At 39.1% G+C, this 13,476-nt stretch overlaps 1 protein-coding gene across 2 annotated transcripts in view; it reads left to right on the top strand.

Moving 5' to 3' along the window:
* The window catches only part of LOC105225191 (glutamate receptor-interacting protein 1), a 67,026-nt gene extending 61,951 nt beyond the window's left edge, over window positions 1-5,075 (top strand). For both annotated transcript variants that reach the window (XM_049456395.1, XM_049456394.1), the window contains exons 8-11: window positions 1,182-2,475; window positions 3,362-3,567; window positions 3,629-4,092; window positions 4,162-5,075. In XM_049456395.1, coding sequence (XP_049312352.1) covers window positions 1,182-2,475; window positions 3,362-3,567; window positions 3,629-4,092; window positions 4,162-4,263 — 2,066 coding nt within the window. In that variant the 3' untranslated portion in view covers window positions 4,264-5,075. The remainder of the gene's footprint in view (window positions 1-1,181; window positions 2,476-3,361; window positions 3,568-3,628; window positions 4,093-4,161) is intronic.
* Window positions 5,076-13,476: the final 8,401 nt, after the last annotated feature.

Raw genomic sequence — 13,476 nt, 5'->3', positions numbered from 1 at the left:
CATATTTTCGTAGAATTTTCGAGCGCTACCCCTGTCAGCCAGCTTGTCAAGCTCTTTGTATTCACCCAAATTGCAGACAAATTTAAAGAGATGCCGAATCTTTAAATTTGTCTGCAAATGTGTCTAGTATTTCTCGTACTTCAAAATTCCTGAAGATTGTTTCATGAATATGCTTATGGTCTATAGCAAATAATACCTTACAAAATAAACTTATGATATACCAAATACATGATTTTCGCAGAAGAATGCCATAAATCTTGTGAAATATAAAATATTTTTAAGAGACAGATATTGAAAAACAACTTAAACTTTTAGGGAAAGGTCGCATAGAACAAATCGAGAGATATTGTAAGGGCATTTAAAGGTGTCAAAGGAATACATGATTGGATGTATGTATATTTCTATGCATGTATTTATATGTATGTGTATGTATGTGTCAACGATGTATGCATGTATGTATGTGTGTAAATATATAAGTTTGTGTTTAAGTGTATCTGCAGCTAACCCTTTGAGTTGTAGGGATTTGATAGAACAACATAAAATCGTCGTAGAAATATGTTTAACAACTCAAATAAATTCATTGCACACATACAAGCATAAACACATACTCTCACACATTATTACAAGGAAGAGATTTGTTTTTCCGCTTTTATTGAAATATTTATTGGATAAGGAATTACGAGAACGCGCAGCTTTTTCGATACAACTCCAGAATGTGCATGTATACCCTAGAAGGTGTATGTATGTATGTGAATATGTATGTATGTTTTTATGTAGGTATGTATGTATGTATATGCATGTGTATATATGTGTCAAGTTTGGTTGAAATCTTCCCCAAAGTGAAGTGAAATGCGTAAAAAGCTAAAAGGCCTGCCTGCAAATCTTTAAAGTCCCATAAACGTGAGCGCGTGTGAGTGAGCACTTAATTTCCATTAAACAATATTGATGGGGTCGCTAAAAATAGCGTCGCGGGGCAGCAAGCTTGTTGCTTGGAAATGAACTGAAAAGAACTTTCACTCAACTGCCATAGAACTCACAACTCATCGTGCCCCCTCAATCAAATGCACTCTTCAACGCACAAGCACACACACACACACTCGGGGATGCGCGTCTGTTAACAATATTCAATATTTCACGTTTTATACATTTTCCACATATTTTCCACACATTTGCGCTTTTAGGTCACACCACGCTCGGCAGTCCCAAGTATGGTTTTAGTACGCTGGAGTCACGCAAGTCACGGCAGCGACAGCGCTTCGTGCGGAAAAGTTCGCTGCCCCTAGATGGAGGTGGTGCAGGCAGCGGCGGCGGCGGTGCTGGAGTTGGAGGCTGTGGCGCGGCGAGCAGTTGCAATGGTGGCGGCAGCACGGGCAGCAATAGCGGCACAGCGAGCAATGTCAGCGGCGGCAGCAGCGCCAGTGGCAGCAGCAATGGTGTTAACAGCAGCGCTTCAACGACTGGCGTTGGCGGTATGGGCGTGGGGGTGGGCACACTGCATCATCCCAGCGCTATTGGTATTTGTCGGTCCGAAACGTTTCCCGTGCTATTGGACTGTAGTCAAGGTTCTGGCATTGTGCTCGGGCTGACGACCGCTTGCGGACGCGCCGTGACCATTGCGCAAGTGTTGGCCGATTCGGTGGCCGATCGCAGCGGCTCGATACAGAAGGGCGATCGCATTGTGGCCATCAATAAAATGTACAATTTGGATGTGCAGACAATGCGCCAGTTGTTGGGCGAGAATCGTACGTTGCAGTCGGGGAAGTCAACACAATCAGCGGCCGCTAATTGGTTGGAATTGGAGATCGAAATCGATATGGCCGATTCGGTGGTGCCGTCGAGCGGTGTGTACAATGTGAAATTGTTGCGTGCTGGCAAATCCGGTTTGGGTATTAGCGTAAATGGTTCTAGTCATGGTGGTTTTGTTATTTCCGATGTGAAACCCGGTAGTCCGGCGCATCGTACGGGCTCACTACGTGGCGGCGATATACTTTTGGCGGTGGATAATCATCCCGTGCAGCATTATAATGTCGACTCCCTGCTGAAGGAGAGTCCATCAGCTATGGATTTCACTACACTTACCGTGAAGCGTGTTATGTTGCCGGACTTCTTGTTTGATGCTCAGCAGAAAATGCCAAATCCCATTTATAGCAATTGTCCGGCCAGTCCGAGTGAACATGATTTGTACAGCACCGCCGCCTACGTCACGTCCAAGTTCAATGATTGCTTGTCTTTGAAGTCGGCGACGCCACAATCAGATTTTTACCACAATACCGCCGGCATTGACGATGGCTGCAGTCTGCAGTCGGTGCAAATGCGCCATCATCCACATCCCTGCAATACTTGGAGTGCCAATACGTCGGCGATGGGTCGCTCGTTTGCAGCGCAGAATACACAGAGTTTGACCACGGAGCTGCCGGACAATGAGGACACAAATTATCAAGATTTTACCGGCTACGATTTGGATCGCTATGCGAGGTGAGTTGTAGAAATAGTTTAGCTTACTAAGTTCCTAAACGACACTCACGTTTTCTTACCAAAGATCGATAAATTATAGTTTTTGGCATAGATCTCTTTCAGGAAATAATTTCAGTTACTAAAAAAGAATAAAAGTTTAACCCGTTTATCCTTATTACCCTCTAATCATCAGTGGGTAGTGACAGATTGCAGTACTTCCTCAATCTCACTCGGAGAGGAAGGGTCAGCTGGCAGCCAAACGTGAGCCCTAGGGCCAAGCGGAAGGTCCACTTTATCCACAGCTTCCAATCAGACTCTTTTTCAAACCTTCTCCACCCGAGAGACTGTCTCCATATATAAGACAGCTGATTATCGGCACACCTATTGAGCTTATGAAGCTCATGGAGTCATCCAGTGTTACCTTGGGAATGGCCCAGGATTTCCTCTAATTAGCTTTAGAAGGACTCAGGAGATAGCCGCCGTCACTCTCTTACATTCCTAGCGGGAAGCTGCATCCTCCCTGCTGCGGTCGAACACGCCTAGCTCTATTATGCCAGCGTTTTAGCGATTTCGCTAAAGATTGGCGCAGCTCGCAGTCTTTCTACAATGGAGCCTTCCCCTTCAGGAAGACCTTTGTTGTTTGACCGCTGGCATAGTTTCGTCGTCGCTCTCGCGTAGCACCCTCTTGACCCACTCAAGTGTACAGACACTTGACCATGCTTATCACAGTAGCGATTTTGGTCGCCATGAGGCGGTCTGTCTTCAGCTTCCTAGCTATTGCTGTCCTTCTACTTATAGACTAAGTTAGAACTTATTTTTTGTGCGCTAGAGTTAATAGTTCGAAGCTGGGTTAAATGTCTCTTACAATTTATATTCTCTTTTATTATGTATCCCTTTCTCCCACTAGCGCCGATTGCAGCGCCTTACTACCCCCACCAATGGAGAACAAAGTGTACGGTTCCGCGGCCAGCTCCAGCAGCAAAAGCAGTGGCAGCAGTCTGCACCAGATCATCTTCACTGTGCGTTTGGAGCCGAAAGGTGGCTTGTTAGGCATAACGCTCGCCGGCAGTGAGGACATTAGCAAACCCATAACGATCAGTGGCATTGTGGAAGGTAAGTAACTAATGACTTTAGTTCTCCCGAAACTTTACATTAACGCATTGACATTTTCTAGGCGGCATTGCGCACAAACACGGCCAAATACATGTTGGCGATCAGCTGTTGGCCATCAATGAGGATTCGGTGCAAGGCATGCCACTCTCGCAGGCCACCAATATACTACAAAATCTCGGCGAAACTGTGGATCTGAAGATACTGCGCGCACACGAGATCGCCAGCATTATGGCTGGTGGCAATTTGGAGGGTGTCAACATGCCACAACCACAAGCCATTTACGCGAAAGTACAACGACGGCCGCGCAGTCCTTCATCGCAAACGGACGCTGCGTCGGCCAGTGGCAAGGACGGCGGCAAGCATCGTGTATTCCATGTGACCTTGAAGAAGGACAAAGTATACGATGACTATGGATTTTCCGTGTCGGATGGTTTGTACGAGCGTGGTGTGTTCATTAATCGCATACGTTCCGGCGGACCGGCGGACTTGAGTGGCGTGCTAAAACCGTTCGACAGAATTATGCAGGTGTGTACTGCGGATTGTGAACTTTTTTACTATTTTTTGTTGTAATTAATGTGTATTAATGTAATGTAGGTGAATGAGATGAAGACACAGGACTTTGATTGCTGCCTGACAGTGCCTTTGATCGCGGCCGCCGGCGACAAGATCGAGCTGATCATACAGCGCACGGAATGATCGTGGCGCCTGCCAGAGCAGCTGGTCTACAAATATAAATACTGACAATGCGTGTGCCTTTCTCTAACATAGGATAACTTCAAAGCACGAATTTCGAGTTTCGTTTTGTTTAACCAAATAAAAGTGTAGTATTTACCAAAAACTAAAAGAAAATGCGAAAATGGCGCCGTGAGGCCGTGGTTGTAGGCTCACGTGCCACTTGAAGCACCATCGCAGAAACCATACCAAATATTAATTAAATTAATCTTATGTATATGTTAGGGTTCTAGCTTTAAGCGCGAAATAAATATTTTTTGTTTACGATAATTTTTTTTTGTCAAATATACTAAATTAAATTTTTCTAGTAGTTAGCAACAGACCGCAGTGCCATTGACTTACGAATTAAAGCTTTTGATACAAATTTGTTTATTAATATTTATGAAAAGTGTCTACTTCCAGCTTTAAAACCGACAAATAAACTGACAATAATGCAACTGTAGTGGCATACTTACATACATACATACATATATATGGACATAGATGCGTCTACTTATAAGATATATGTACTCAAATATTACCTAAACACTTATATACATATGTATGCAGTGTACCGTTATGCATATATTACATAATATATGTTCAGGTATATATATTTATATATTTCTCTTTCATACGATTTTGCAAAAAGTGTATTTTGTAAATTTTCCATTTGTTTATAGTCTTAAGGTATATTATATAACACTACTTATATACTTTATGTACTCGTATGTCATTTGAATGCAATAAATGTATACAATGTTAAAGCATCTGACTTGTTATACGAAGATTTGCAAGTTTTCCACACTGTTTTCATATTCATAAAGGTGATAGGTATAGAGTAATTCATTTCAAGGTTGCCACTTTTTTTAAATAAAAAAGCACAAAAGCTGCAAATTTAATAGGAAATATTTATTATCATTCGAAAGAACATTATTTGGCATTTATTTTTTGAAGATTATCTCTTTCAAATGTTGGCCGCGACTACGTCTCAGATGGTTTATTCGTTGAGTCCACTTCGATATCTCGTTCGAGCATTTCGACTAGTAACTGGCGAATGACACGCGCGATGTTTTGCTCCAAGGCCTGAATCGAAACGGGATCATCCGCATAGACTTTAGACTTTACATATTCCAACAGGAAAAAGTTTAAACGATGTTATATCACACGATCTTGGTTACCAATCGACCGGCCCAAAACGTGAAATTAACTGCTTACCGAAGTTTCCCTCAATAAATCCATTAATTGATGTGATGTGTAGGAAGTGCCGTCGTCTTGTTGAAACCGAATGTCGCCGAGATCACGAGCTTCAATTTCAGCCAGAAATAGTCGATTATCATGGCGCGATAACGGTTGCCACTTACGGTTACTTTCTTACCGGCGTAATTTTGAAGAATTATGATTCCACCGGCTCACAAACCACACCGTTGTTTTTTCTGTATCGAATAGCAGCTCTTGAATCTCTTCAGATTGCTCTCCGTCCCAAATGCGACAATTCTACCTATTTACATATCCAATGAGCCATAAATGCGCATCAACACTGAACAAAATTTGACTCGAAACGTCGGATCTTCTGGGACTTTTCACGAGCTCAAAGGGCGAAGTGATGCGGCTTGGAAAGGTCAATTTTTGCCAGCTGTACGCTTTCAATTAAGATCTCGACTTAAATGCGCCAGAGCGTTTTATACGTCAATCCAAGTCTCGTATACACTGTCAGCTATGGCTGCTATATTTCTTCATTGCGTACTGGTCTATTCGGTCGAATATTCAATAATGAATGGTTGGTCTCAAGATGGGGGATGGTGTTACGAAACGTACGCTCAGTAGGCCGATTGTGTTGACCATAATTGAAATGCCAAAAGAGGCTATTGAAAAAATTACCCGTTAGAAACAACAGGGTTGCATTTTAAATAGTATTTACATTTATTGGTATCTAAAATGATCTACTAACGAATTCTCCAAAAAATAAAAATAGCTGGAGTGATCGTTTTGAAGTTTACAGACAATTTATTTCAAATTTAAGATGTTAGTTTTTTCGAAAAAAAACATTTTTTTTGGGGGGAAAGGTCCCGTTTTGCAAGAAGTAATATTTTACTATTTCTTCATTCATTACCTGCACAGTATCGCACATACTCGTAGCATTGCTTTAGCCTTAGAAGCAAAGAACTAGCGGCTGCATTTATGCAGGGCACTAGGTCACAAAGGAAGTCCGGAAAACGAAATAGCTGAAGAGTGCCATCCGTCTGGCTACCGAACAACTATAAAAATATGAAACAATGTACAATGAAGTTTTCGAAAGGGATGACAGACGGATTAGAGCGAGATAGAATGATTTAAGTACATGCAGAATCCCCAAGATCATTTGTAAGAGCGCCGAAGGAAAACTTGCATAACTTCTATTAACACAGTCTCGAAAGGATTGTAGGACGGTTGTTGGCCTGCCCTGAAGACTGGTCACAACTTACTGACATCACATGCCCGCTGTATTGGCATAAATAACTACGAACCATGCCGAAAGTGCAAAGAAGTAGGAACGCTAGAACACTTCTCATGCCTCTATCCAGCAATATATAGAACTTGTCTTAACCATCTTGGAGATTCGCAGTTCAATGGATTAGATTAATACTTAAAATTAAATGTAAGTCACTCTTAAAGTCCACTTAAGCCGTTGACATCCTGTATGACGAATACTTCAACTCAAATTTAACTGAGCCTCCATCTAGCATTACTAAGAACTAGTAGAACTATGTATGGCGTGACAATCGGATACTTACTCGGAAAAAATTTGATTTTATTCTGTGCTTTATTATGTATTTTCTAATAGTTTTTATTTATTTTAAAAGTATTTGTCAATGTTCCCTTTTCTCATTTATTAATTACTCTCACATTTTGTGTTTATTTGCAATTTGTAAGCAACTTTTCACAGTGCCGATGAAACTGTCCGTTACAAAGCTTTTGCGAACTTTTATTTACAGTGGCTTTAAACATTTACATATGTATGTATAGACAATATAGATTTATAATCTAAGTTCACTGGAATATACATACTATGTCTCTCACAGGTACAAAATGATTTCAGCGAAGCAATAAAAGCACATTTTTTGTTTGTGTCTCTTCTTAATTCGCGCTACAGTTAATACAGGAAACAACATAAAAGCTTCAAAACCAAACTTTGGAGCAGAATTGAATACAAATTTTTCTTTCACCTTAAATATCTTTAATAAATTCTTAACATTTAGATGCATAACTTTTATTTTTATGAATAATTTAGCTAATCTTAGCCATAATATTAGATCAGCTATTAAAGAAAGGTCATCTTAAGGTGGATAAGGAAGGTCCTTATTTGCATTAGACTTACACGATCATGGAAATTTTCTATAATCAATGACTCAAAATCCATATTTCGCAGCGATTCAGTCTATAGTAAAATACATTCAAAAGTAGGGAAAATAGTGTGAAAATCACGCTTTAAAAAAATTTCAGCTAGTAATTAAAAATATTCACGACAATTAAGCTTTTCTCCCTAAATTCTGTCCTAGATAAAAATACTATATATGCAAGTATTTTAGTGACTAGTGACCTGTACTGATTAACTTATTCTAATTTCTAATAAATCATCTCATGGCATAAATAAAGAAGCGATGAAACTGTAATGGAACATTCGAGGGAACTTTTCCCGCAAAGCCTTTGGTGTCGTTCGTGTAAGCGGCGAATATCGAAGAAGATAGAAAAGCGAACTCTACGGCATTATGGATATAGTTAAGCGTTTAAAATCCAACGAATGAGATCGCTAGGTTATGTCAATGCAGATGATGCTCCAACAGCGACAATTTTGTTACTTGACGAAGCTATTAAGCCAGAAATGGGTCTGAACTGAGAAGATGATTTTTCCTTAAACAAACATGGCCACTACGAGGGATCAAAATCATATCGTCCTTAATTTTAAATTTATATATTAGAGTTTGTATTATACTCTTATACTCTTAGATGCTATAAAGGTACAAAATTCTAAATTATATATTTTGAAAATTCGTGTGCGGCCTTTTGAGTGTTTTTTCTCCCAGTAAAGGTATATGCAATCAATTATAAGAAAGTCGGACTTTAAATACTCTATTTCGATGAACAATCATTATTTGGTAGGTGCTCAGAAAGGGTTTTAATTTTTGACAAGTTGAAACAAAAGTTGTTGGATCTGTGTCATTTTAATTGAAGACAATTACGAAGATAAGCTGGACTTTCCTTCTCTCATTGAGTGCAATTAAGTTATAATTGCATAATTAGTTAATTGCCTCATTTTTTGGTAAATTGCTAACAATTAAGTTTATCAAATCTCTATAATTTGATTAATACTACAACAATGCTTTTCAGATATTTGATGGCGCTCTAATTGATATCATTAAGGAGCTGTCTGAAAGAAACTCACATAACTTCTTAGAAAAAACTGATTAGGGCTTGCCAAATAAATTCCTTGCCTTTTTCTCTTTAATTTTTTTTACAAACAAACATTTTTTTAAGAAAATTCATAGCTTTAGTTGTTACACGAGATTATTCTAGTTCATATGTCAATCAAAGGCCGATCGCGGCTCAATTACAGACTGAAGCTTTGCACATAGTAATTATGCAAGCATTTGTATGTCGGTTGCTATGTAAGTACCGCAAGCGTCACAGCAATTAGTCAACGCGTGTAAACAAACTGTTTACAATAATTTCAGTAGCTGATTAAAGATTAAAACTAAAAATATATACAAAATACGCTTTACAATCACCACAAACATTATTTACAAATGTTCATAATTACATACGATTATGTTCTTGATTATATGTGTGTGTTTGTATGTGTATTTGTTTGCATGTAGGAGTACCTACGTCAGCACAGTTGTTAGCGCTAATGATTGTGGTAAATTAGTATTTCGACAGAAAATAAAATAAGACATTAAAAAAGCCTGAACTTTGGATTTACTTAGCGAGAGCTTGACCCGTATTATGCATTTTCGGTTAAATTAAAACATACATTTAATTAATAATAATTCAGGAGTTAATTCTATAGAAAATTTGTTAACAAAAATTTGTGTTACGCACGAGATTGTTTTATGGAAGAGTGTAGGGGAGGGGTACGCAATTGGTCTTAAAATTGTATGCACATTACAATGGGAGTTAACGGTATATATTTGAAAGGAAGAGTGAGTATACACGCCCGCAATATATGCAGCTTGAGGGATCACTAAGTGAAGGGAAGTATCTATCCCTCAATGGCTGCCGCCGTCAGAGCATCTATTGAGGAGTTCTGTAATTACATAAATACATCTGACTGGAACACAAAAATGATCCATATCGGTAGAAGATATGGAATTTCTGGTAATAATACAAGTTATTTTGGCGGAAGGTCGCGACAAATAACGAGAATATACGACCTTTTTATAGATAAAGTGTCTAACCATTCTCCCCAGAGGTCAGAAGTTCACGCAAATGAGGAAAGTTCTCTGAGTCCCATTCATTTGGGAGTGGCCAGAAACGATTCTTTTACATATAACACAAGCCGCTCACGACTTCCGGTCTTAAATCAAGTATCCTCTGGGTATCCAACAAAGGCAAGGCGAGCTAAAGTGAGAAGGCGAAATATCCCCTACACAGGGTGGTGCGGTTTGGGACCCGCCACGTAAAACACACTACCAATGAAAAGAAGAAAACAGCATCGGATGTGAGACCTCCCTTTTGCATGCACAAATATTCCAGGTCCCTTAATTGTAAAGGTGTCACTGCCCAGCTGGTCGACGTCCTGACATCCCTGGCGTCCAAGGAATGCGATGAACGAGACAAGGACTGAGCCGAGTAGGTCCTTGTGGCATTTACTACAGTGGCCATATAAAGGAGCGCAAATTCGATGTGGGAATCGTGGTGGAAGAGAGACTCCGTCGCCGAGTACTGGCATTCACCACGGTGGATGAACGTCTTGCATTAAAGTAAAGTCCTTCAACATATCGCTGTTTTGCGCCCACGCTCCGTCGAAAGAGAACGCTCCAATAAAGAAGAAGAAGACTGACCTCCGGTTATTGATGTCAACAGTAAGCGACTTGACAACCAGGAAATAACTTGAAGGTAGAAAATTGGAAGAAATTGCGTCTTTAGGAGTTTTCCAATACCACTCACTTGGAGAAGCTTCATTCAAGATATGAATGTTGTGAATAAAGGAAGTCTTTGACACACTCACTAAGTCGTACCACGACTCTACTAGAGAAACAACGCAAATACTCCATCAAAACAACACCCATGTCTAACAAGGAAATCGAAAATATTTACTATTACCTCTCTACATACGTAAGACTCTCGAAGAAAACACTGTGCATTGAAGGCAAATAAATAATATTTACTATGATTTCCAAAAATAACACGTAAACAATTGCAAATAACAAGAAATGCAGCAAGAAAGCAAAAGTTAGGTGGGGCCATGTGCCCCCCAATGAGGAATAAAATAAGTCACTAATTTGTTCTGCGATCTACAAACACACACCTACATACATACATATTTGTTATTGTCTCTGCCCAGTCTGAAAGTCCAAGCGACCATGCGGCAGTTGCAGCGCCGAGTTGTTTACCTTCCCTGATAAGAGCAATTGTCACTACGCCAGCACAAGAATCTGTCTCGGGGCGCGTTGCGATTGACGTCAATCGATTATAATCCTGTTAAAATAATGTAAAAGCAATATAAACGCTTACAAACATGCATGTGTTCATATACATATGCATATATAGCAATTATTATGGATCAAGCAAGGTCCTCCTTGCTGGACTTTGCTCTGTTGACAACTTGCCGGAGGCAAACGCGCTGTATAGCGTACGCCACAGCTGATAAGACTCAGATGCTGGCGGTGTTTAAAGCTGCAAAATGCGCGTAATGAGCACGATTATAAACAAATTATTTTGGTATATACCTTTACGAGGGTGCCGCAAAGGAAACTGGTTTCGGAGATGACTCTGTGGTGACTGAATGAAGAAGCGCCGTGTAAAGTTATGATAATGAGGAAATGTTTGTGATTTGAAGTATACGATGGAAAAGAAAGAGGGAGAGAGAGAGGGAGAGAGAGAGAGAGAGAGAAGAATCTCGGACGAATTATTAGGTAGACAGAGAGAAATGGAGCTAGAAGAGCAACGCTGTTTATAGGTAAACCAAACGGAGTTTGGCCTTTCTTAATGGAAAGACTATCAATATTCTTATTTTCATAAAGTAAACTTAGGTTATCAGCAAGGCTGCATTGTATACTCCGAAGATATAAGGAAAGAGTAGACGAAACATAAAAAGCCTAAATTATTATTTTTTCAGCCATTGTCTGCTTTAATATACAAGTCGTATAGCTAACTGACTAGAAATCCGATTATTTTTGGTTTTCAGTTCGTTTTTGTTAAAGAAATCGGTAATTGTTTTAGGGTTCGGCTAAAAGCTAAAGGGCGATTCAAGTAAAGGTACTATTTTCAATTCTTGACAGATTCGCGTGCGTCGTGTTAAGCTGTCATGTTAATTTTACTCACTATTGTTTGGCATTTCTTCATGGAAAGACTAACCCTTGAACAACGTTTCCAAATCAATCAACTTTATAACGAAAATTTTCGTTCTGTAAAGAATGTGTTTCGAGCGTTTCGCTCTGCGGACAATCCATCGATTCGGCCTTTCCCAAACATCACGCGTATCAATCGCCAGTTACCAGTCGAAACGCTCGAACAAGTCATCTAAAATTGGACTCAACTATGAACCATCTGTGACGTAGCCGTAGCCAACATATGAAAGAGATAATCTTCAAAAAATAAATGCCAAAGAATGTTCTTTCGAGTAATAACAGACATTCTCCATTAAATTTGAAGTTTCTGTTTTTTTTTATTTCTTTAAAAAATAGGGAACTTCGAAATGGTTCACCCTTTATTAAATTTACTGCGAAGTTCTTAACATGCTGAAGGGAATTTCGGCGACATGTTCTTCTGTCTGCCGTCCGTCTCTCCATATAAACGCGAATTAGTCCCTCAGTTTTTGAGATATCGATCTGAAATTTTGCACATTTCTTTTTCTCCACAAGAAGCTGCTAATACGTCGGAATGGCTGATATAGGATTACTGTAGCATATAGTTGTCATACAAAGTCATGGAAGAAAATCTAGTCTTTGTACGAGTATGGAAAACTTTTTTATTTGACGAGATATTTTGATGAAATTTGATATGGATTATTCTTGAAGACAAAGAAATAATCTCCGAAGAAATTGTTTGATTCGGATCACTTTAACATATAGCTGCCATACAAACTGATTGCTAAAAGATCAAGATAAAGTACTTTTATATCCTTTTTTGCTGTATGAAAAACATCTGAGCAGGGTATTACAGCTTCAGTGTGTGCACGGAGTTAATATTTTTTCTTGTTTTATGTTTTAATGAGCCATCTTGGCCTATTAAGTCTATTTACGCTGAATGTTTAATGATAAATCAATATTTTCGGTCTTAAACAAAACATACATACATACATACATATAGATTTATGTACATACTTCTAATATTAGACTACTAAGTATGTTTTGGTAAACATACTAAGTCTATATTTATACATATGTACATACACACATACGAGTATCTACCTGAGTACACCTTGTCCATCATCCACGCAAGAAACTCAAAGCTTCAATATGCACATATGTACATATGTATGTGCTTGTAAGAAAATTGAAAATTATTGATATAGCAGTACAAACAAACAATCATATTTCATTATTTTCAATAATTCTTTTTCGATTTGCCCATTCGCTCTTCTCGAATGTTCCGATATGAGCAAAGTAATTACAAAACAAAATGTGCAAATATGTGCGTACTATTTGTAAACATGCGTGGACCAACAAATACTACATACATATTTATAAATACATATATACATACATATGTGCATATGTTCATATGTATGTATGTCTGTAAAGTCATGTCCACAGCGCTTTACCTTTCATCACTGGTGCCATCTGACTTTACGAGCAAGAATCAAGATCAGTTGCAAGCGCAACAACTCCAAAAGCTGTAATTACAATGTAATGCAACAACAACAAAGCGTATGTATGTATGTATAAATGTCTATCAAGCATTAATCGCGCACTGGCCAACTACACCTCACCGCACCCAACCACACCGCAACTTATCTCTACTCATCCCACCAGCTCAATCTCAAACCAAGTCAAA

The sequence above is a fragment of the Bactrocera dorsalis genome, chromosome 4 (assembly GCF_023373825.1).
Source record: "Bactrocera dorsalis isolate Fly_Bdor chromosome 4, ASM2337382v1, whole genome shotgun sequence".
Classification (NCBI taxonomy): Eukaryota; Metazoa; Arthropoda; class Insecta; order Diptera; family Tephritidae; genus Bactrocera; species Bactrocera dorsalis.
This window is presented reverse-complemented; position numbering and strand designations above follow the sequence as displayed.